The following is a 25,585-nucleotide window of genomic DNA, read 5'->3' as shown; positions in this document are numbered from 1 at the left end:
AAAAAAAGAAAGGGTATTGATTGAAGAAAGCAGCCAGTCAGTCAGCTCAGCAGCCAACCAACCGACCTAACTCCTGATCTGCGGGCTTAAAAATGAGATACACCCCTCACCACGATTCTAAACTTATTTCCCCATTAGTGATTCTAGGATTCTGGTTGTTCACAAATGGTTTTCAAAAGAAGTAGGTGTCTTAGCTCAGGTTGCCACAACAGAATACCAGAAACGGGGCAGCTTAAATGACAGACATTTATTTCTCACCGTTCGGGAATCTGGCATATCCAAAACCAAGGTGCCAACTGATGTGATTCCTTTTAAGGCCTCTTCCTGACTTACAGATGGCTTCTCCTCAATGTGTCCTCACATGGCATGGAGGAGATGGGGAGGGAGAGGAGAGAACTGGACTGGACTCAATGGTTTCTCTTTGTATAAGGACACTAATCCCGCCAGAGGGCCCCACTTTCACGAACTCATCTCAACCTAAATACCAAAGGTTGAGGCAAAGGTCCCATCTCCAAATGCCATCACCCTGGGGGTTCGGGCTTCAACATGAGTATGGGAGGGAGCACAAACATGTAGTACGTAACAGTAGCCATTTGGAATGTATGCTTAAGGAGATTTTTGAAAAATATATGGTGATTTGCAAATTTTAAGGCATTTTTATGAGTATTATTATGGGGGTTTTTTTTGGTGAGTTTTTAGACTTCTCTGTGCCTTGGTTTCTAAGGAAACCATATACTTTCTGAACACTGTTCGGAAGAATAAAGCCTTGGTGTGATTTGAAATTTCAGAAGTGAAATAAATGTGCAGAGCATTGAGACTGTGACAGAACATGGTACAGTGTCTTACACTTCGACTCTGTTGCTTCAATTCTTTTTTTTTTTTAAGATTTTATTTATTTATTTGACTGAGAAAGAGAGAGAAAGAGAGAGGGCACAAGCAGAGGGAGTGGCAGACAGAGCAAAAGGGAGAAGCAGGCTCTCCATCAAGCAGGGACCTCACGTAGAGCTTGATCCTAGGACCATGGGGGTCATGACCTGAGCCAAGGGCAGATGTTTAACTGAGCCACCCAGGAGCCCCTGATGCTTCAATTCTTACTGCACTGATGCCCAATCAGAGTGCAGATGTTCTATTAATACCTAATATATTACATAGGAGAAAGGAGGACTTGGAGAGAATGGGAAGCAGGAAAGATCAGTTGTGAAGGAGGGAGAGAATCTGGCAAAGGGGGGTCACTTCAGCTGAAGTGAGCACACGCAGGGTCACCCTAGCCTTGGCAGCAGGGCATGCTCCATAGTACACCCTCAAGGTCTGCAGAGCTCTTCCACTGAAACTCATTGCAAGAAGGGTCTAGAAACATGAAGACTGGTGAGAGCTTGATGTTGAGCTGCTGAGAGGGGATGTCTTGGGATTTTGGTGTACATAAGGATGGGCCATTTAGACAACCTGGTCATCAAAAGGTGTAGTTTCTCCTTGATGTTTCCATTTCTTTTCACTCTCTGAATTACTTCTTATTTCTTCAGAGCGTCTTTCCTTTTCTTGTCTTGATTGTTCAGTTTGCTTGGGAAACAAGACATTATCCAAGCACAACATCGCTTAGAATGACTCTCGGTAATGGGAGAAACTCAAACACCTTGGCGTTTTATAGCCACAATTGGTTTTCTTTATTGTTTTTTTTTAAAAAGGAGGGTTTTGATGGATCAGATATTGCGCATTAATTGCTGTGACTTGCAGAAAATGAATCAGAGCCCCGAGTGTGTTTGTGTGTGTGTGTGTTACTGCCAGGGCATGTCTTTTACTATATCTATTACAGCTGTAAAAGTTGTTTGTGAAACTGCTTTAAGATTTTAGTGTCTCAAATAAATCGTCTTCATTTTGGTCTTGGAAATTGTTTTTTTTTATGCAAGAGAATAATGTTAATATATCCCTCGAAGCTAATTTCCAAGATGGCTTAATTATCTGAACGAAGCACTGTTTTTCTTCGAGAAGTATAAATTCTACAAATTTGAAGACTAAGGGTTGAATTGTTCCTAGGCAGAATTGTACAGCTCTGTTACTTTGTTCAACTCAGAGCAGCACCAAATATCGGAGCTGAAAGGGGCTAGAGGGCCTGTCCACCAGGGCTTTTTGACCTTTGCCAACCTAGGCAATAAATATAATAAATACCAAGAAAATATCTAGTGCAGTATGAAATTCAAGCAAATTAAAATTTAACATTGTCACCAAAAACAGTGAAAACAGTGTAGTGGGGTGTCATTCTTTCTTTTTTTGTAAATTGCAATTGGCTTTCAGGTTCTCATGCCTCAGAGGGTGTGCCCCTACCTTCTGTTGGTTATAGTTGACTAGATTAATCCCCTTATTTTACAGATAAAAAACTGGGGTCCAGAGATTCAAGGAATGCCCGTGCCCCCACCATGTTAGGGGCAGAACTTGGTCAAGAACCCAAACATCATGTTGGCTATTCTTTGCCCACAGCGCTGCTCCTCCCATGCTCTCTACCCCTCCAGACCTTGAAGACCTTGAAGACCTTGCAGACCTCGCTTATGCAGAAGAAGCATCCTATCCATCATCTCCTTATATCTTATGATGCTAATATTCTGGAAAGTTGTTCTGACTTTACATTGTCATAGCGGGATGGAAGCAAAGGCCAGAGGAGACTTCTCAAGCCTGGCTAGTCCATGAGTCCTGGTTTATTTTTATTCCCTTCATTTCATTCCAGATAATTATACCATCATGACACAGAAACACTTCCCTGGCATAGTGTCTGTGGAAAAGATGGGGCAAAACTTAAATCTGAAAATGAATTTATTTTGGAGATAAAATTTGGTTCTTTTGTCAGACTGAAATCTCTTATTGATGGCTTCCCCTGAACAATTCCACAGGTCCTCTCAAATTTCTTATTTGTTCTTTTTTTTAAAAATAGTGTATCCGGTGGAGAGCTATTTGATCGGATAGTGGAGAAAGGATTTTACACAGAGAAAGATGCCAGCACTCTGATCCGCCAGGTCTTGGATGCTGTCTACTATCTCCACAGAATGGGCATTGTCCACAGGGACCTCAAGGTAAGGCCGTCACTTAGCAACATCCTCCTACCACTCTCCCACCCACAATGCACCTGTCCTAGAGGATCAACCCCAGAAGACGGATGAGGTTGCCTGGATGGATATATGGCTGGCATGAATGGGGGCATCTGTGTACTGTTAGTTGTCAGGGCCTTTGGGACCCAAAGGAAGATTAAGATCAATAGGGCCAGCCATTATTTGGGAGATTTTATAATCACGTGCAGCCAAAGGGCCACAGGGAGGTAGGTTGTGTATTGCTTTCAGCCTACCTGAAAGGTAGTTTTGTTCAGGATATATTGGCCACGAAAAGCCTTCTCCCAGCGCAATTCTACACAGCCTTCCCACAGGTCCAACCCCATTTCAGCACCACACTGCATGAAAGAAATGGAACAAGTCTATAGAAGGCATGACAGAAGAGGAAAAATGGAAGGTTATGCAGAAAGAAAGAAATGCCCTACAATCGCAGCCTTCCCCCAGTGTCCTGTTGGTTATAATCTGATCTTTTCTTGATGAAGACTTGGCATACTGACCCTTCACCCAATAGCACTAACGGATCGGAGCCTTCATTGGGCAGCTTGGCATCCCTTCCTGGTCAGTATAGATACCGAAGGGTAGATATCAATCATATGCTACCAAGTGCAGGTGGTGAACATACTGGTTGGAGGAACAGTAACAAGCAACATTGTTAACCCAAGGCTGTAATGTGGCTTCATGCTACAGTGGCCACAGGTATAGACCCCAGAGCTCACTGCACCAGTCAGGGCAGAAGCTTCACCCCAGCCCACATACCTGCCACTCACATCATAAACACAGGGATTATATCGTACTGGAGCCATGCTCTGCATGACTATGTGAAGTCTAAACCGATGTAAAGAACAAACCATAAGCATTTTTTTTAAGATTTTATTTGTCTATTCATGAGAGACACAGAGAGAGAGAGGCAGAGACACAGGCAGAGGGAGAAGCAGGCTCCATGCAGGGAGCCCGATGTGGGACTCGATCTCCGGTCTCCAGGACCACACCCTGGGCTGAAGGCAGCACTAAACCACTGAGCCACGCAGGCTGCCCACCATAAGCATTTTTTAAAACAGAATTTCAGCATCTGCCCATTTTTAAATACTGGGTGTGAATAAACAATATAGCTTTTCTTTTCATAAGGTCTCACTCGAAGTTCTCTCCTCTTCTTCCCAGTGGCATTTTCCAGGAGCTGGGGTAGTAGCTTCCAAATGTTAGCCTACATAGAATTGTCTGGAGCACTTGTGCAATCAGGCTGGCCCTAGCCCAGAGGTTCAGAATCTGTAGGTCTGCCGCGGGGCCCAGGAACTCACATTTCTAAGGGGTTTACAGGTGATGCTGGTGTTACCCTGGGAATATTCTTGGAGAACTGCTGGACAAGGGTATTTGGAAATGTTGATGGAGTCCTTACAGCCTTTGCCCCTGGCAGGCTTCTTGACAGCTAAAATGGGCTGTGAGCATTAATCTTCAGAACCTCGAGGCCCTTTCAAGTGCTAAGCCCACTTAGCCTCTCTCTGCCAGGCAGCAGTGCCCTCACCAAAGGCCGATTCCCTGCTTCCAGAACAGAGGAGGCAGGCAGCTCTCTGAACAAGTTAGTGTGGGAACTGACCATGGGGGTGTGACGTGATAGGCTGGGTTGTTTGTACTTCATAGAAATCATTCCTACGCAGATACCATTTCCTAGAGGGGCACTGTTTATTCCCCTTTCAAAAGGCAAATGGGCTGCACAGGAGAGACTGCTTTTTATGCCCACATAGCACTTTCAGAGAAGCACTTGCAGCTCCCAGCCTCTGCAACTGTGAGACTACCAGGCTTATCGCTGTGGAAAGAACAGTGCCACGTTGGGATCTCGTCACTGCTTTTCAGAGTCACAGAGGAATTTGATCTACGTGGCAGCAATTGGGATTGAGTTATTAAATTTTCATAAACATCTTAGAAAATGAAAACAAACTAGATGATCCAGGTCAGAGCAATAGAGAACATGATCAGGTTCATTGAAGATTAGGGCACCATCTGGGATACCGTGGCACCCTCACATGCGAATATACCCCCTCCGTCCTCCAGAAAGGTGGTCTTGTGTCTTCTTGCCCCAGGGGCCTACTGGAGACAATCAGTTGCCCTTTTATCTTTCTCTGTGTTTCTCTCTCTCTTTAAAAGATTTTATATTTATTTGAGAGAGAGAGCATGAGTGCAGAGAGGGGCAGGAAGGCAGAAAGAAGCAGACTCCCCGCTGAGCAGGAGCCCTACATGGGGCTTGATCCCGGGACCTTGGGATCATGACCCGAGCCAAAGCCAGATGCTTCACTGAGCCACCCAGGCATCCCAGTTGTCCTTTTTTCAAAATGAGGGACTGAGACGGGCAATGTCCAGTACTGCCCCCTCACATCAGGATAGGGCTTCTCAGCCCTATGTTCTTTGTCGGGGGTGGGGGGCTGTCCTGTGCATTGTAGGATATTGAGCAACATCTCTGACCTCTACCCACTAGATGCCGGTACCACTCCTGCAGTTTTGACACAGCCAAAGACATTGCTAAGCGCCTCCCTGGGGTGCCAAATTGCCCCAGTTGAGAATCACTGGATTAGGAGTGTGTTTATGTATAACATTAACTTAATAGGAAGTGTTGATTCAGACGTTTTAAAAGCTTGTTATATAAACTATTAAAGGGTTGGCATTGACCTTCCAACTCCCCAGTTAGCCATCCGTTTTCTTGCAAAGATGTCATCAAAGGAACAAGGTTTTTTCAGGTGAATCCTGGGCCTCTTGTGACCCCAGGCAGATTTGCTGGATCCCCCCCACCTGCGCCAGGCTGTCTGCCTGATTGAGCCCTCCTATTGCCAACTGGGAGCCTCCCTCCAGTTTACCCTGGAACCTGTCTTCTCTCCCACTTTCCTGTTCCCCCCACTCCCCTCAAGGAAAAGCTATATCTTCACTAAGTCAGAAGATGCTTACGGACAAGTAATGATCTAAGTTGTGAATGACCAGTGGCTTTAACCCTCCTTGGTAATCATCCCGCAAAAAGAGGGCTTTATGACCCAAATGTATCCCCTGGAGGAAGAATGTGTAAGGGGGATATTTGTCTCCATGGCAATCTCTTGCCTAGATGCAGCCTTGTTGAGGAGCATGAGGCCACTGGCTTCGCAATCCTTGCTTGGGATAGAAAGATTAAAAATCAGAAACTTAAAAGTCCTCTCCACCCCCAAGGTCAGATCCTTCCTGTTTATCATGAACCACATATGCACCTACGCACATGCGCGCGCGCGCGCGCACACACACACACACACACACACCTTTTAATTAGATTATTTAATCCCCACTCTAAGCATTGTTCTTATTTTGATTATTGACTGGCCCATTTTCTTCTCTCTTCAAACTCCGTGAAAGCACCCTCAAGCATACATTTGATTTTCTTCTACTCTCATGCTTCATCCGTGGAATTCATGTCACTGTGAATGTTAAGTGTTATTCCTTCTCGGGGTATGATTTGGGGTGAAGGATAGTATTTTTTTTTTTCTTTTGAGCTCTGTTAAAAAAAAGAAATTATTCTGATACTTGTTAAAATAAAGGAGACTTTATTTAAGGCTATTGCAGGAAGGGTTGACAATGGAGGAGAGAATTGGGTTCAACGCCAAATTCCTCAAGGACCTGTGGGGGGTTTATAGCCATTAAACAGAATGAGGGGCATGGATGGAAAATTGCCAAGAGAGAATATCAAGGATGGGGGGATTCTTGATAAAAGCCTGGCCAAGAATTTAGACATTGGCAGACTCTCTCCCTTGACCAAACTTGAGTTTGGCCCCTCCTGAGTCTTCTTTCTGACTAGGCTCCGTGGGCTCTGTCCTTAGTCAGTTGGCTCTGGCCATGTGTTCCAGGCTGAGCAAGAATCCCACTGAGTCACGTTGGTGAACATCACCCATACTTGAGGGTCTGAACAGATTCCTTATCTTCCACCCTCCGTATCCGCCCACCCTGGCCTGCCCTCAAAAGGATCCTCTGAGATCGGTGTAGCCCCCATCCTCCCACTCATGATATTCTCAGTGATTTCCCATCCACTGACCCTCCTCCTGCTCCTGGGTATAGGTCTCCACTTGTCTTTGTTGCATTAGGACATGAGCCCACTCTTCCTCTCCTACTGTAGAACCCCACTGCAGTGGCCCCCCCGAATTAAGTCTGCCAACTGTCTTTACCAAGTGTCTGAATAAATGTTTTTGAACAACATCCAAGGTGAGATGTGACCAGCTTGGCCAGATATCAAGGGTGAGGGATTCTCTCTACCTGACTTAGCAGGACTCTTGCTAAGACTGGACTGTGCAAGCCCAGCAAGACAGGAAGGACACAGAAGGCCAGGATGGAGGCCCCGTCAAGAAGAGGGCTTAGTGAAAGGGAATAAAGGGAAAGGAGAGAAAATGAGTGAAAATATCAGTGAGGGTGACAAAACATGAGAGACACCTAACTCTGGGAGATGAACAAGGGATAGTGGAAGGGGAGGTGGGCAGGGGGTTGCGGTGATTGGGTGACAGGCACTGAGGGGGGCACTTGGCGGGATGAGCAATGGGTGTTGTGCTATATGTTGGCAAATTGAACTCCTATAAAAAAAATAAAAAATAAAAAAAAGAGGGCTCAAAGTGGCCTGACTACGGTTTCTTCACAAAGGGTGTCTTGAGCAGTTCCCAGGATTTCCTCACAGCAGCGGTTGCACCTCAGAATCCCACCCCCACCTCCATGGATTTTAACACCCAAAGGCCCTGGGCCTTTCTGAAATCTCCTGAAGAAGACATGCAGACATTTGCTGCTGTCCGAGGGGATTCTGCTGCACAGCCAGGCCCAGAACCACTTCTTGACACAGGCCTAGTCACTCGATGAGAGAATAGTTCCTCAAATTCAATACTCGGGAACCAAAGACTCACCACACAGTGCTGACCAGAGATGCTCTCGCTTCACTCTCAGGGATGGGAGAAGAGCCAGACAGGAAATGGCGTGGGGAAGGGGCCTGCCCAGCTCCCGTCCTTCCTGTTGCATTTCCTCTAAGGTTAAATGCAAATGAGAGAAGCGATTGCTTATTCACTGGGTCAATCTTCAGAATTTTCCCAGTGGGGGGAGAGGGGAGGTGTCATTCCTCAACATTATCTCCTCAGGGACAACATCATTAATTGAGGCAGCCCATCTGTGTTCAGGCTCTGCCTGGGGAAGGACTGGCCCAGTCCCGAGGCTGAGACATCTCCCTCTGTCTCCTTGAGCTTCTCTTTCTCTCTCTCTCCCCCTTTTGGTGAAGAGTGACACCCCAATTTTTCCTAGAACACTATGCAAATAACGCTTCGTTGTCTCCCACTCTACCCCTGGATTGCATTCCCTCGGCCCCCCCTTTGGAGCTGCCATGCAGGTGCCCCTGACTGCAGGGCTCTGGGGAGACAGGACCTCTGCCATGTGTCAAGCATTCCTACTCTCTGAGCGCCATCATGTACTGTTCCGGGAAGCAAATGAAGAACCACTGCAACCCATGTTTTCCAGGAAGGCAAACAGAGCTCAGAATCTTTAAGGACACATGCCTACACGGTGCTGGATCTTCAGATTTGATTCAACCATGATGATATCCCTCTATTTCCCAGGAGGTGGGGGAGCAGGGGTCAGCTGGCTCAGTAGAAGGGAACGAGGGACACATCTGCCAGAACGGCAGGACATGGGACGTTACCAAGGGCCAGGAGAGGGAGCCTGGGATTACAGAGAGGTTGCTGACAAGGGTCAGAGAAAGGGAACAAGAAATTCCACCTGCGGAAGGAATTTCATTTCTGTGAGACCCCCCTGCTTCAACCCAAGAAATACACTGACAGATCTGAGAGGATTTCGAGGTCACCCTAATAGAGGGTTCACTTTTTTAAAGCAGAGAACATACTGGTAAGTGAAAGGGAGTCACATTTCTTGAGAACCTGAGTGCCCAGTGCTACGTAGGGCCCTCCACATTGCTCTTACTGAACACTGCTTTCCTTGGTGCATTTACTCTGTCTGAAGTTTAAGCATGTGCTTAAACTGTGACCAGATTAGGGGATCCCTGGGTGGCTCAGTGGTTTAGTGCCTGCCTGGGGCGTGATCCTGGGGCGTGATCCTGGAGTCCCGGGATCGAGTCCCGCGTTGGGCTCCTGGTGTGGAGTCTGCTTCTCCCTCTGCCTCTCTCTCTCTCTCTCTCTATCATGAATAAATAAATAAAAATTAAAAAAAAAACTGTGACCAGATTATGTGGCTTGGTGAGTCTCCCACAATTAACCCCGCTTTAAACACCCTTTGTTGATTTTTTGCTTCTTATTTTCTCTCCAGCCGGAAAATCTCTTGTACTACAGTCAAGATGAGGAATCCAAAATAATGATCAGTGACTTCGGATTGTCAAAAATGGAAGGCAAAGGAGACGTGATGTCCACAGCCTGTGGGACCCCGGGCTACGTTGGTAAGCACAGTGTGTGTGTGTCCGTGTCCGCTTTGTCTGTCTTAAAGCGCTCGAGCCTGGCGCGGGATCACAGCTGCCTTCGTTCCCCTCGAGGGGAGAATAAAAAGGCTGAGAGACATTGGAACAAGATAGAAGGGAAGCATTTTCCCCTGAAACCTTTGAATAGTTGGGGAGAAATCCTGTCTAGTTCAAGTGTGGGCCTGGGCGCGGAGGCCTGGAGTTGATTTGGATGAGCTCCCGGGTTCTGATGCCAGAAATATTGCATACATACCCGTGTTTTCAAATGATTTACAGCGAGACAGCGAGACACTGACATAGCAGTGAGGTGCAGACACACACAGAACATGTAAAATATGGAGATAGAAGCTGCTAGAAAGAGAACATCCATAGGAGGAAGCTGCTTTGTACCTTGACAGTCACTTTTGAAGTAGCCGGTCCGGATCTGTCCTGGAGAAGCCAAGAATGAAAGTCCTTCCTAAAATCAGAGCCCCAGATCCTTTGTACCAAGCATTCGGAATGCAGAAAGGGCAAGAGCACTTGCACGCTCAGAGTCATCGTCTGCCTTCTGGGGACCCGGAGAAAGGCCACGGGCGCCGTTGGCGAGGGGTCCGTGACTTTGGTTTACACGAACGTGTTCACTCCTGCAGCCAATGTATACACGAAGGTGCCCACCACGTGCCAGCCGCGGTGCTGGGCACCGGGGTGAAGGCAGGGCACGAGACGCAGGGCGCCTGCCCTCGAGGAGCTTACATGTTACTCGGGGGTGGCAGACCACAGCCAAAGAGGTGAAGAGCAGGGTCGTTTCAGGCCATGGCGAGGGCTACGAGGAACAGAAGTGGGAGCAGGCAGCAGAGTGGCAGGGCGCCGGGGAGATGGGGCTGAGGGCGCAGCAGGGCGGGCGGCCTATTCGCCTGCTTGTGGAGAAGCAGGCGGCCCTGGGACGCAAGGGCGCGGAGCGTCGGCTGGTGCCAGAGCCCCAAGTGGGAAAAGCCTGGGGAGTCGGTCCGAGCTGGGAATATCCGAGGATGCGGATGCAGAACAAGAGACCAGGCCTGGATTCCCGTGGTACAAACCATGATGGCCTTTCCTAATGAGAACAGGACGCCCACCCTGAAAGAGAAGAGGGAATGTTCTCTGACGGGCATCACTCCTGTCTGATTTTAGGTCCAAGCACACGGCCTTCCCAGGCCAGGCTGCGGGAAGTGGGCCTCCCACCTGAGGAGCCAGGGGCCTGGTGCATAGTGGCCTTCTTGGTCCTTCCATCGCGGGCAGGGGTGTCAGGGCGTTAGGTCGCAGCCATCCCATCTTTGAAGGTGCCCATAGGACAGGAGAGAGGAGCCAGCTGGGGGCCCCGGGAGGGGGGGGTAAGGTGAAGGGAAGCCACAGACTCAGGAGGAGATAATGACAGTGTGGCCAAGGCGGGCGTGGTGTCCCCGGTTGGTGTGCACTGGACGGAGAGGCCACGCAGGCCAGGCCCCGATGAGATGGACAGTGTCCCGAGCGGTCCCTGTCCTGGGCCTGGGAAATGACACAGCAGGACCCATCTGGGCCCCGTGGGGTGGAGGGGACTTGGCATCACGGCTGTGGTGTGAGATGCACATGGGAGCACATGTGTGTGCCTGGGAGTGGGGGTGTGTGCGGTGCGCGCATGGGATTTCTCCGGTTCATTCCAGGCCAGGCGAGCGGCAAATAAAAATGAAGGAGGTGCGCTTCTCAGTTCTCGTCAAAGGCCCAGAGGAGAGAAACCTGTTCCACCAGGTGAATCAGAAAATGCAAAGTGGCACTTTCTCTGGGTTTCTAAGCGGCTGTCATCTGGGAGGTCTGGTTCTGTGCAGGCGCTGACGAGTCCGGGAACCGAGAGCACCATGTAGATGTGGCCCTTGCTGTGACCACCCTAAATAGTGGCAAGTGGAGCCATCAAGTAATTCCATTGCCAGATATGGAATTTTCTTTGGGTGAGGAGGGAGAAGAGGAGCTCTGTGGGAATGTAGCAGCTCCAAGCATTTGCATTTGTGAGCACTGAGATGCCTGGGGAGTCCTCTGAGAACAGGGAAGGGGCCACGCTGGGGAGCTCATGACTTGTAGACCTACATCTTGGGCAGGGAGCAGCAGAGCTTGGCCTGTTTCCTCCCCACTCCCCAGGCTGCATGCAAACTCCTATTCAGCCCTCAAAGTCCACTTCACAGGTTGCCCCCACTTTGGCCACTTTACCAACACCCATTCTCGCTCTCTCGCTCTCTCTCTTTTTAAAGATTTTATTTATTTATTTATTTATTTATTTATTTATTTATTTATTTATTTATGTATTTACTTACTTACTTACTTATTTATGAGAGACACACAGAGAGAGGCAGAGACATACGCAGAGGGAGAAGCAGGCTCCCCATGGGGAACCCGATGCAGGACTCGATCCCAGGATCCCGGGATCACGACCTGAGCTGAAGGCAGACACTCAACTGCTGAGCCACCCAGGTGCCCCTCATTCTCTCTCTCGTCATCCTACTCATTTTCCTAACCATTTCTTCATCATGGCTCTGATTACATTGCATCAGGGTCCCTACGTATCAGTGTCTCTTTCCCACTGCACTGCGGGTGTTTCCTACATTCATCTTTAGGAATTCTCTCACTCATCTTTGCAGAGACACTTGTTAAATTGATAAAAACCCAAGGTTGTTGAAAATTAGCATTTTTCTCTCTCTCCCCTTCTTCCGTTCATTCAGCATGCATTTATTAGATCCCTGTTACATGCTGAGCTCGGTGGCTTGGTGTTAGGAATATAAATATATAGGGACAGGGTTTCTGACTTCAAAATGCTCACAGTATTGTGAGAGACAGAGGACAAACAGGCAAATTGAATAATATCTGGTAAGTGCTACATTATTCATCACCTAAGGATTATTTATTTAGTGCCTACCTGCTGTTCTAGGTACTGGGGACACATCAGTAGAAAGGAAAAGAAAGGCAGATAAAAATCCCTGCCCTCAATCAAGGGGCTTACATTTGAGCGAGAGGGAGACGGACTGTATGCAAACAGCTAAGTCTATTCTTTAGTATCTTAGATTGATGAGTGCTGTGAAGAAAAATAAAGCAGGAAAGAGAGGGGTGTGTGTGTGTGTGTGTGTGTGTGTAGGAGGTTGTGATTTTAAACATAGTAGTCAAGGCAGCCCTCACTATGAGGGTGACAGTGAGGTCAAGATTTGATAGAAGTGAAGATGCTGGCCATGTTGTTACTTGGAGGAAGAGCATTCCAAGGATAGTGCAAAGGCCCTGAGGCAGGGGTATTTGGGGGAGAAACGGGAGTCATGTGAGCAAAGAGGAGAGCAGTGGAGGATAAAGGCAGAGAAGTAACAGGCAGGGCACGTGCAGCCAGGACTTAGAAGTCATTGTCAAGATGGTGGCTCTTACTCAGGGTGGTAGGGGAGCCATGGGAACGTTCTGACGCAAGGCATGGCATGATCTGACTTTTACCAGGATTCCTCTAGGAGACAGGCCGGGGATTAGGAGAGATGCCAGGGTGCAGGGCCAGGGTGGAAGGAGGGGAGAAATGGTGGGGTCTGGGCTGGGTTGACAGAGTAGAAGTGGTGAGAAGTTGTCAGATAAAATTTGAAAGTAATGTCATGGAGGTTTTCTGGAAAACTAAAAGTAGGGATTGAGAGAGAAATCCATGATGATTCTAAGGGGGTTTTTTGGCCTAAGCCCCAGAAAGGGTGCAGTTTCCTTTAATTTTATTTGAGATGTAAAAGTCAGTAGAAAGAGCAGGTTGCAAAAATATTATCAGGGGTTCAGATTTTGATGGGTTTGAATTTGCAAGGTCGAGGAGGCAGTTGGAACGTGAGTCTGGAGTTCTGGGGAAAGAGCCGGTCTGATTCTCATTATGCGCAGGAATTATGTCCTGTAACATCACTGTCGACGCTGAGCTAGTAAAGACTGACCTGCCGTTCCCAGGGGAGGTACAGGGTCAGGTTCCTTGTGAACCTCTGGTCACCACATTTGCACCTCCTGATCGATAAATGACCTTGTTTTATGTGTATTTCTGTTCCATGGCACCTTATTTTATGGACAGTCTTGATTCATGAACGTTGAACTCATGGCCAGCAGCCCCATAACTTAGCCCTAAAGGAGGCTTATCTAGCTGCATATTTTCTCTATAAGCACATCTTTGCTCTCTGGTGCCAGGAACACCAGAAGGCACTTCATCACGGCACTTGGGGGCCGTTTTAAACCATGAATCTACAAAAATGCACAGAAATGGGAAAAACATGACCCTAACTAGATCATGAAAATGACAGTTGTTTATAGTGTGAGCGTCGAAACAGGAGGGCAGAGCGTGGCCTTGTTTGACCTCAGCTGGGAACGTGTGCCTCAGAAACACAGTTTGAGCCTCTCTGCTCATGTCCACAAGTGACCTAAAAGCATGGCAAGTATTGATTTGGGGGCTACAAATTTAGCAAGTAGGCAAATTAAAAAGGACAGAATCCATGTGTGGACTTGAGGATGGACTGGACCGGGGTTCTTGACAGCTTCTGGATGTATTTTGAAGCCATGAACCCAGATGAAATGGCTATGGGGGTTGGACAGGGAGAGATGGAGGCGAAGAAGGACTGAGGCTGGAGGCCAAGGAACAGTGAGGGGGGAGCATGTGAGGCAGAAAGAGAACCAGGGTGCTGTGGTTACCTCGGAAGTACCTCGGGTTGGAGAGAGTACCTGTGTCCATTGTGGCTATTAAGTCAAGGAAGATGAAGACTGGGTGTTGGCCATTGGCTTTGGGGGCCTTGAATTATGGATCTGTCCCAGCCAGTGGGATCCCGGGATCCCGACAGCCAGTGGGCAGAAGATGAAGTGGGTCTCTGTAAGGGGACCCCAACATGCTGTCAACCCTAGCTCTGGACACCCCCACCTCCACCTGCTCCCCACTCCTGGCTTATCTCTCAGCGAGACTGGGACACTATTTGGGATCTTGGACAAAGAAGCCACAGCCCCATCCCTACTGGGCAGTTTGAGTTTGAACACAGCAGAGCCCAGCTGCAGTCAGCCCTCCTGATTCTGGGGGCCGTGCTGTCCAGGAGCCCAAGCCAGGCACAGAGCACCACTGTCTGCTTTCAGCTTTGGTCCAGACTCCTTCTAGGTCCTTCTAGGAGTATTGATTTCAGTTTGTAAAGGCCATCGCGTTCTTGTTCTCACTATTCTTGTCTACATGACTATTCGGCTAAATAGTGAAGTTTGGCAGCATCAAGATACCTTCAATTTAAATGAGCTCTCTAATGATGAAATAGTGAGGAAGAAAGGGCTGTTTATCCCAAATATCCCGGTGCACCCGGTGCTTGAGAAGGTGAAAGGATCTGAGCATCTTGAGCTTCACCCTTCACCCTTCGCAGCTGTCAGATATTACATGTCCTCTATAAGGAACCAGGGTGCTTGCAGAGCATCACGTCAGTGGTGGCAGGAGACCATGAGCATCTCCCATCGCTGCCGGCAGCTCCTAGAGCTCGCTCTCACACCTAGGGCCCCTCCAACGGACTCCGGCCGGGGGCGATGCAGACCCATAGAAGGTGGCGCGTTTGCAGTATGCCATCACTGGACAGGTGTCACAAGCAGCCTCACAAATGCAGGTGAGAGAGGAATCAGCAAGGGCTGGAATGAACAGGGGAAAACTCATGGAGGAGGAGTGATTGGAAGGAAGAGTAGAATTCTGGGCCAAGACGAAGAGAGTGACAGATGTGGGCAAGCAGGAGAACAAAGTTCCAGAGTCAGGTCAGGTGTGGAAGAAATGAACAGACTCATTTGGCTTGGAGAGGGGACTTGCATATACAAGTTCCTGGAGATAATTTAGAAGAAATGATGGGGCTATCCGGTGGTCATTAGCTCCTCGGGGTAACGTGGTGGCCGTCAGTATGGTATTGACCTGGACTTGGAATCCACTTGATTGAGCCAGGTGAAACGTTCCCCTTGGTGTCACCAATAAGGCAAAAGTCCAAGCTTAGAAAGTTAGTAAAGTTACTTGTGTCACTTGCTCTGCTATGTAAATTAAGATATCTAAGTGGGCTCTCTTTTGAATCACTGAATGGAAACAATAAATCACGAGGATGCCTGGGTGGCTCAGTGGTTGAGCATCTGCCTTCGGCTCAGGGTGTGATCCTGGGGTCCTGGGATCGAGTCCCTCATCAGGCTCCCCGCAGGGAGCTGCTTCTCCCCCTGCCTATGTCTCTGCCTCTCTCTGTGTCTCTCATGAATAAATAAATAAAATCTTAAAAAAGACAACAGTAAGTCATGGAAAGCACCCATTTTAGTCAAACTAAAGATGACAAATCTCCTCCGACTGGTAGAGGACAGCGTGTTGTTTTATTTCTTGATGTTGCTCTTTGTGCACTAATGCGATTTCCCCAGTTCTGTGGGTCTGGTTCTCCTGATTCCAGAAAGAAAAGTAAACAGTTTCAAAGAACTTCAAACCACCATCTGTAGATTGAGTGACAGGGGTGCCTCGTCAGAGGAAGGCGCGCAGGTGTTCTCTTGCTAGCAGGGTGACTCGAGAGTCCCAGACTTCACCTTAGAAAGGGCAAGAAGAGTGGTAGAGACTTTCATTGCTTTGTGATGTTTCCGAGCTAAACAAGACTTTCTTTTCTCATCGAGCCCTACCGAGCGATGATCCACCGCTGTGCAGTGCTTCCTCTGGAGTGCACACCAGCAACCACACTGTTTCATGGTGGGATGTTGCTCAAAAATAGGAAGGCGCACTTACCTCCAGTCCACCACTGCGTTTAGGAGCAGAAGCACACCATGGTTCTGTACGTGGTGGCTGATTGTCATATTCCTAACTCGGTGGGAAAGGAGTCCTGGTTCCCTTCCCTAACTTACTTGTAGTACTGCCTGCACAAATCTTTGGTCTAGCTCTGGCTTAACTTCCCTAAAATAGTTGAAACAAGTTTCATCATGTTCTCTTGTAAATGGAATGAAGAAAGGCTGGTCGATATTCTTGGCATTTTTTTTTTTTTTTTGATAGAGGAATGCCCTGAATTCATGAGACCACAGCCTCTTTAGAGCTTGATCTGGGCCCTGTGGCTCCGATGAGATCTTGGAAAGTGGTGGTTGCAGCCAGCATGGTGTTGGGACAAGGACCCAACTTGTTCTCCAAGCCACCCAGCCTCTAGTTGGTGGCAGTCACAGCACTGAGACTTGCATGCGAGTCGCCTGCATGTCTCTGCCATTGGTTAGAGATGTGGGAGGCCAGAGCCCTTCTTTAAACTCTTGGGTTGTCAGTTTCTTGGATATAAAATAACTGCTGGACTAACCGAGCTCCATGATTTTTTCTGGGTCTGCCATCTTGTATTTCTAGAGACATGTGACTCACGGTCCTCTAAGTATACAAATATCCATGTGTGGAGGATCTTGACTGCCACTTTTCCCACCTTCACTCAGAACGAATAAGAAAAGACTAGAATAAGTTGCTATCAACCATTTTTGTCCTGGTCAGCAACCTGTCATGGTGATTCCTCTCATCTTTTCCCCCGTGGGCCCTTGCTCTTAGCCCTTCATCCCTACTCTTCTGTGTGGCTGTTTCTCCCACAGAGCTTGATTTTTTAGTTTGCTCCCTTATTTGTTTTATTTTATGTATTTATTTGACACAGAGAGAATGAGCATAAGCAGGGGGAGGAAGAAGGGGAGAAGCAGCCCCCCCCCGCCCCCCCCGTTGAGCAGGGAGCCTGACATGGGGCTCGATCCCAGGACCCTGGGATCATGACCTGAGCCGAAGGCAGATGCTTCACCAACTGAGCCACCCAGGAGCCTCTATTTGCTACTTGAAATTTCACATTTTAGTGTTTGGCTAAAAATATCACATCATTCTCATGCTCTTAGGCTGTTGGTGTTAAAACAGGGTTTCTAGAACTCGTAAATGGCCATGCAGGGTGCAGATGAGTAAGCGGAGGACCCAGAGAAGAATTTTCTCTTTCTTCCTCTCCCTGCAGCTAGCTGGTGACAACCAGCAGTGAGTGTTTTGCCACACGGAGTGCTGCAGCCAGACCCCGTTTGTCAGAGAGAACAGGGCCCCCCTCAGTGGGGACGCTAGCCTTGAGGGGGCAGGAGCTCCCTGTCAGCACATGGGCAGAGAGTAAACCCTTGGAGGAGCACCCCCCCCACGTGCCCAGGCACCCTAACTCACTCTTCACACTCTTCACCCTTCTGCGATTGCTGAATGGCAGAAGGACAGACTAGCAGGCGCCCTTCGAGACAGGAAACTGAGGCACAGAAAGGTAACGAATTCTCTGAGATATGCTGGCCCCGGGCCCAGCCTGTTATTCTGTCCTCTGATTCCCTGCCGGAACCTTAGGAGGCAGAGAGGATATTAGGATGGAGTATCAAAGTTTCTAAACTGGTTCCACTGGGTGGAGGTGGGCTGGGGTGGTGAGGAAGAGAAGGAAGCCTTGTGGCACTTTGGAACTTATTTTTTTTTTCCCCTCTCTCTCTTTTAATGATTAAAACCCCAAACACCAGAATGGCCAGAATGGCTCTGAATGTTTCGCTTCTTCCTTCCCACTGAATTCCAGGTCTCTCCCACATTTTATTTTATTTTATTTTATTTTATTTTATTTTATTTTATTTTATTTTATTTATTTATTTATTTATTTATTTATTTATTTATTTATTTATTTTAAATTGGAGTTCAATTTGCCAACATAGAGCATCCCAGTGCTCATCCCATCAAGTGCCCTCCTCAGTGCCTGTCACCCAGTCACCCCGTCCCCCTGCCCATCTCCCCTTCCACCACCCCTTGTTTGTTTCCCAGAGTTAGGAGTCTCCCATGTGCTGTCACCCTCACTGATCTTTCCCACTCATTTTCTCTCCTTTCCCCTTTATTCCCTTTCACTATTTTTTATATTCCCCAAACGAATGATACCATATAATGATTGCCCTTCTCCGATTGACTTATTTCACTCAGCATCATACCCTCCAGTTCCATCCATGTCGAAGCAAATGGTGGGTATTCGTCATTTCTAATGGCTGAGGAATATTCCATTGTATAGACAGACCACATCTTCTTTATCCATTCATCTGTCCATGGACACCGAGGCTCCTTCCACAGTTTGGCTATTGTGGACATTGCTGCTATAAGCATTGGGGTGCAGGTGTCTCGGTCTTTCACTGCATCTGTATCTTTGGAGTAAATCCCCACCAGTGCAGTTGCTGGGTTGTAGGTGCCTCATTAGCACAGTAGGTAGCGCTTCAGATTCATAATCCCCCATATTTTAAACCACCAGCTGCCCCCCGATTTTTCCACTGCCTTCCCGTTCCCCGGCTTCGCCCCTCCAGGCACCGCCACACTGTGGCTTGGGTGGCGCAGGCCTGGTAAGCAGCCCCCATCAGCCCGGGTTAGACAGCAGCACGGCGCTTTCTGTGGGGACCTCGCCTGCCTGTGGTGGAGTTCAAGGGGCTCCAGGAAAGCCAGGGCGAGCTGCTGTTTTGTGATGTGTTTTTAGTAACTGGCAATTCTAAGGGCAGCGTGAGAAAGTACAAGGGAACCCATATGGGCAGGACAGGGCTGTCCCAAGAACACGCTACTCCTCGGAGCTCCCATGACATTGGGCTCAAGGCAGAGGGCAGGCAAAGCATGAATCTGTGTTGCAGCTGTATCCTTTGCCAGCAATCCCCGTGGCGGTCCTCTAACCCTCGGGGAAGCAGCACCGCTTGTGAGGACGCTCATGGTAAAGCCCCTCGTTATCTGGGCTTTTGCCCATGTAATCCCCCTGCTGCTGCTGGAACGTCCACCGACAGACTTCTGGCTCCTCCAGTCAGTCCTACTCCTTGTCATCGGTTCTTCCTGAAACCAAATCTCCCCCCTGAAAGGGATGCCTGAAATTTATTTTCCTTGATCTGTAGAATTTTATCTATCATCCCTGCACAGGTAGCTACTGGGTTGATATGTCCTATTTCTCTCCCAGTGTTTTTTTTTTAAGATTTTATTTATTTATTCATGATAGAGAGAGAGAAGCAGAGACACAAGCAGAGGGAGAAGCAGGCTCTATGCAGGGAGCCTGACGCAGGACTCGATCCCGGGACCCCAGGACCGTGCCCCAGGCCAAAGGCAGACGCCAAACCGCCGAGCCACCCAGGGATCCCCTCTCTCCCAGTGTTTAAAAGAAATCCCTCTTGTCACTTCTCCAACCTGCGCCATCACTTAACTCTTTGGGGCCGGATTCCAGTTTCACTGAAGGCCTCGTTTACTCATCCACCAGCAAGGAAGCTGCTCCTTCTCACCACCTGTGGAAATCCTCAAAAACAGGAAGACTAGGATCCAAGTGGCTAGCCCTGGACACAAATCCCTAGCCGTATTCCTTCCCATGAGGTGTCACGGGCAACTCTTCACTTGAGCTCAGATTCTTTACCACAAAGGCATAACTTCAGGACAGAGTAGCAGGTGCCCTTTGAGACAGGAAACTGAGGCACAGAAATTTAATGAATTCTCTGAGATTCGCTGGTCCTGGGCCCAGCCTGTAATTCTGTTCTCTGATTCCCTGCCAGATCTCAGGGGGTGGAGGTGAGAGTGCCACTCTCTGTGTGCACAGCCTCATCAATTTTTTAAAAGATTTATTTATTCATGAGAGACACACAGAGAGAAAGAGAGAGGGAGAAGCAGAGACATAGGTAGAGGGAGAAGCAGGCTCCTCGCAGGGAGCCTGATGCGGGACTCGATCCCAGATCCCGGGATCATGCCCTGGGCCAAGGGCAGGCGCCTGACCGCTGAGCCACCCAGGTATCCCAATCTCATCATTTTTTTTTTTAAAGATTTTTTAAAATCTCATCAATTTTTTAAAAGATTTATTTATTCATGAGAGAGACACAGAGAGGCAGAGACATAGGCAGAGGGAGAAGTAGGCTCCCTGCTTAAAATCTTTAAAAAAAAATTTTTTTTTAAGCCATTTTCAAAAACAGAAGCTCATTCGAGGAAATGTAGAGTGCTGTTAATCTTGGGGTCTGGTCATCTCTGTTCTGCAGGTAAGGGAAATGGCAGGACTTTTGCAAACTCCCAAGAATTAGAAAAAAAATTACGATACATTAATATTTACTTCTGAAGCAAATTTTTCTAATCTCCCTTTAAGAAAGAATTATAATTGAGGCCAGTGAAAAGAAGAATTGGGCTGGAGCTGGGCATTGCTCCCTTGCTGCTAATTACACGACTGAAGAGAGCTCAGGGTGATGGCAAAGGCAATCTTGATACCCCTGGCCTGGAGGTAGGAGAGGGTGGGATGGGGTGAGGGAGGGCCGAGGGCCAGGGAGAGAGAACGTAGGAGGAGTACAGTCTCGCTCTTCTCTCCATAAATACAAAGCCATGAAGGGGTCACAGTGAGCCAGTGCCCCTCGGCCATGGTGGGCATCATTAATATTATGACAGACAGTTCTCATGCCCATGGCGCTGTCAGCAATGATGACAACCCAGTTCTTGGGTTGCAGTGTCTAGAACCGTGCCTGGACCGAGAGGGGCCTGTAGAAGTGTGTTGGCGAATAAGTGAACAAAAGATCAGTAACTCAATGGACAGAGGGACCAGCGAGGCGGGAGGTTGGTATAGGGGGTTTGAGGTTTGCCCTCGAACTCAAAGATTCAAATCTTCAGCTGTGCCTTTCCATTGCTTGTAGTCCCCGTTCTGTTCTGATTTCTGAAGGTTCTAATGCAAAGGAAGGAAATCTCCCATTTATGAATCAGTTCCATTAGGTAAAGCTAGAATGAAGGCAGGGTACCGAATGAAATCAAGGATCTGTCCATCCTTTATTCTAAATTCTAAATTCTACAAAATAATAGAACCTCCGTTCTCTCTTTCTGTGGTTCTCTCAACCTTTTGTCCTTACATGATACACTATTGGCTCTATCTGTAACTTTATTATGTTTATTATTTTCACTAAGCTTCATTACAGTCCTGAAGGTCGGGCTCTGTGAAGGTGCCCATTTTACAGATGAACAAACTAGAGGCTCAAAAAGATCAAATGACTCACCTGAGTCCACAGGTGGAGTAAGTGGCAGATCCCAGATTTCTTTTACTGAAGAGTCAGTGGGCCTATTTAAAACTTCGTAAATACAGACAACTAAAGTTGTTTGAAGTTAAAACCACCTACATCCGAGCAACCATTTCACATCCTTACCCCCTGTGTAATGAGAAAACAAGCCCCCGTACCTCTCCTACTCATCTCTAAACCAATTACTTTATTCTTAGAGCACAACTCAAGGGCATATTCTCACAACAGACTAGCGACAGCCTTTCTTCCCCGCTGTTTGACTGTTGGAGGTAATATATCCCTTCCTAGATATTTTTGAGTTTTATTTAGAGCAAGTGCAGTGTTTTCAGAGTTTTATTCAGAGTTTTAAAAATCTTGCCACGATCTTGTCTAGCTTGGTCTGACCGTCTCCCCTAGGAGGGCAGCTGTGGCTGGCATGACTTCTGTGGCTCGTGTCCACACTCAGCACTCAGGTGGATGGGGCCGGGTCAGCTTCCTTCACACCGTACGCCCAGTGCCTGGAACAGAACCCAAGCTGGTAAACAATTGAAGAATGCAAGAAACACAGCCTAGGCCCCCGTGGTTCGGGGCTGTGGGCTTCCGTTTCTGGCACTGAGGGCTGCTCCTTCCCATCCCAGGCCACCCTCTTCCTAATGTGACCCTGTCCTTCACGCACTGGAGGTGGTCAACTGAGGTGCTGAGTGCAGTGGTACTCAGACTTCCACAGAGGAGGACAAACGGCCTTGAACGTGAACTTGGTGGACCCGGTGAGATCTTCTCAATCTCCTCCTGTCTCTCCAGTAGACAGCGGCTCTTCCCGTGTCCAGTTAGACTTGGTTATGCCTTTTTCTTCATTTTCAGTAAGGAAAATGGGCAATTTAAATGTTTTTAAAAACAAGACAAAAGGTTTCTGAAATTTTTTTTTTCCTTTTTTTTGAAACCTCTGGAGTTTACCAGGAACCCTAGCTCTCAACCAATATAAAACAGCTCAGGTTGTAGGATGTGTCCCACCAAGTGGAATTTATCACGGTGGGTCGGTGAGTCTCACAGCAGTAAATTCAGTTATTTTAAATCTTGAACCACTGTTTCACTGAAGAGCATGAGAAAAGCCTCAGAAGGAGGACCACATCTGTCTGTCCGCAGATATCTCCAGTAGCTCGGGGATGCTCTGCTGAAGCTGCATCCTTTACATATTAACTCCCATTTGCTGGAATAAACTAAACTGGCCAGAGGGATGCTGTTCCCATCAGGGGTGGCTAAGAAAACTGAGTTGTTAACCCCAACCTTGGACCAGGGAGGAAGTTCTGAGAGATCACTTAACAGAATATCTTTTCTGCCCATTAGACCTAAAAGTAGTAATCCTGAAATCCCTTTGCAAACAAGGTTTTAAAAGGAGAATGGTATGAATGACAGTCAGCCACACGCAGAGAATTGGAGCTAATTCAGCCTGTTTTATCCCTAAAATTCATGTTAGGAATAGCCACTTGTTAACCAAATGGAATGTGCTAAGCCCTAAAAATATAGACCTGAGATATGTCGCTGGTGTCCGGTGGCACGAAGCCTGGTATTTGACAGTGTGATTCACGCAGCAGGGAAAAGATGCAGAGGCGTGGTGGTCCAGGAGGCTGATGTGTTACAGGATTTTTTTTTTTTCTGAGTGGACCCAGGAACCCGACACATGTCACCTAGGTAGAGCTGCTCCCACTCAACCACTGCCTATCTTGCGTATGTCCCTTTCAGCATCACTAGATGGGTCTCTTGCCACTGATGGTCCCCAGGGACTGTGCCTGGAGATGCACCGGAGGAACATATGTGTCCTCTTGCCTCGAGTCCTTTCCTTCTGTCTAGGCTGACCTGGAGACTAAGCCCTTTCCTGCTCTGCCCAGGGGCTGATAGCATCACCAACAAGCTGCGGTGCCTTTTAATGACAGCTCTCTTTTCCGAGTGCCAGTAGTTCCAATTATTTCAGTTCAAAGCCTCCCTCTATTAGGAGGTGTGGGGGTGGCGAGAGTCATTGTCACCCTCCCACTACACATGCATTGAGCTGGATACAGTCAGAAGGGAAAATTGTTTCTCCTTGATAAAGAAGTTCTTCAGCATCTGACAGCGTTGGGGGAGCGGTGGATGTGTGGTGGGCATGGCTCAGAGAACCCTTCCCACTTTGCAAGGCTCCTGGCTGACTGTGCCCTGGGCCTCCTCTGCCTGGAAGCTTATTCACTGTCTGAGAGTTTGTAAACTGGATGCTGTGACTTTTTAGGATTACAGCTGAATTCTTGCCAAGAATTACATGGTATAAGATTGATATAATCCGAGGGAGCGTGGCTGGTTCTCAAAGTGATCAGAGCCAGAGGCGGATTCTCACAGAGCACAGTCTACAGGCTGAAAGGATCAAGGAAAGGGTAGGAGGGGGGCCAAAAGCCAGGAAGAATTCAACAGGTTGGCCAAACAAGAGGTGCCAACTGCAGGACCCAGAGGAGAGCAAGAGAAAAAGACATCCCAGATCCCAGGGATTCAGCATGATTTGGTTGCCATATCACATTGTCAGGAAGGTTTTGATTATTGCCTGAGAATTGACGCTTTCCAAGAATCACTATGAGATGAAAAGTAGCTAAAGGGATATAGGGAGGCTTGTTCAAACAACGTCCCAGAGAACATTTGGATTTTTTTAATTAAATATTTTATCTATTTATTTATTTAGAGAGTGTGAGCCAGGGGGAGGGCCAGCAGGAGAGGAAGAAAATCTCAAGCAGACTCTACAGTGAGCACTGAGCCCAACACAGAGTTCAGTCTCATGATCCCAAGATCATGACCTGAGCCAAAACCAAGAGTTGGTCACTCAACCGACTGAGCCATCCAGGAGCCCTGAGAACATTTGGTTTCAAGAATCAAATCAAAAGTGAAATTGGAATTAAGGCCATTAGTGTATGTTGCCATTGTATAGTTTTTTAAATATTTTAGTTTGGTGAGACTCTCCAGATCAGTCTGCTTTCCCTTTTTTATTGTTATGTTACACATCCAAGGACTTCACGCTCTCCATTTGTTTCAAGTGCTGTGAAGAACCTCACCAGCGGGCAAGTGGTTCATCTGCCAACAACTGGTTAAAAAATGTTTACTGTGCTGTTGTTGATAGAACCTAGATAAGACACAACACCAGAAAACTAACAAGAAATGTTTGGCACAGGTACATAGACTTCCACCCCCGGATTGCTACCTTGATGTTTGCCTGTTAATCATTTAGAACTTTCCCCTCTAAAACCCATGCTTCTGATCCTGGCACCTTTCCATCAGTGTCTCCCTTTTGTCAGTTGTGAGACCAGAAGCATCTAAGAAAGAACCAAATACCTTTTTTAAAAACATATACTTGCTGTGATAAACTTCGCTATTTATGCAAAATCTCATATTTTAAAAATTATATGTGGTATCTGTGGCTTCAAGAATCTAAACGTCTCAAGTAACATCCCAGTTCCACACTGCATAAAAATCAGCCACTCGCTGCTCAAGTGCACGTAGGCCCCTGCACGGCTCTCCCAAATGGGGGTGGCCCTGCCAGCCTGAAGGTGAGTTGCCAAGTGTGCGTGTCCCCGGGGGTATACAGACTTCCAGAGGGACACCGTATTCTTTATTCTTTTGTTTTCTGAATGATGGATGGTGGCCAGAACATCCCTCCTTCTAAAAGGCAGGGAAGGGGGAAGAGGAGAAGGAGGACAAGGATGTTCTGTTAAGGAGCCCTCCCTCCGCACGCCCACAGTGCCGGAGAGCATGAGGATGGAATGTTCCAGAGAACACAGTTTCAGCTCCTCCTAGGGGTGAGATCTGCTTGCAGGCTAACCCTCTACTAATCACGGCTCAGGAGATCAGCTCAATCTTTGCTTATAAACTATGGAAACAGCCATTGGGGACGCCAATATTTTCCTTCTCAGGGCTCCTTCCCCACATCTGTCACCATGTCCCACCTGGTGTGTGACGTGAGCTTGTGCCCCAAATCCTGTGCTGCACTCTAGCTGCCCCCGCACCACTGTTTGACATCTGGTGCCATGCAGCGGCTGGGCCTGGCTGGCTTGCCATCTCTCCAGAGAGCCCAGCAGATATCATGACATCG

General features: G+C 47.9%; 1 protein-coding gene across 3 annotated transcripts in view; it reads left to right on the top strand.

The window, feature by feature from the left end:
• The window catches only part of CAMK1D (calcium/calmodulin dependent protein kinase ID), a 434,038-nt gene that overhangs the window by 363,814 nt on the left and 44,639 nt on the right, over nucleotides 1-25,585 (top strand). For all 3 annotated transcript variants that reach the window (XM_077897218.1, XM_077897217.1, XM_077897219.1), the window contains 2 exons: nucleotides 2,921-3,059; nucleotides 9,381-9,507. In XM_077897218.1, the coding sequence (XP_077753344.1) occupies nucleotides 2,921-3,059; nucleotides 9,381-9,507 (266 nt within the window). The remainder of the gene's footprint in view (nucleotides 1-2,920; nucleotides 3,060-9,380; nucleotides 9,508-25,585) is intronic.

Source organism: Canis aureus, chromosome 5, assembly GCF_053574225.1.
Source record: "Canis aureus isolate CA01 chromosome 5, VMU_Caureus_v.1.0, whole genome shotgun sequence".
In the NCBI taxonomy this organism is placed as follows: domain Eukaryota; kingdom Metazoa; phylum Chordata; class Mammalia; order Carnivora; family Canidae; genus Canis; species Canis aureus.
This window is presented reverse-complemented; position numbering and strand designations above follow the sequence as displayed.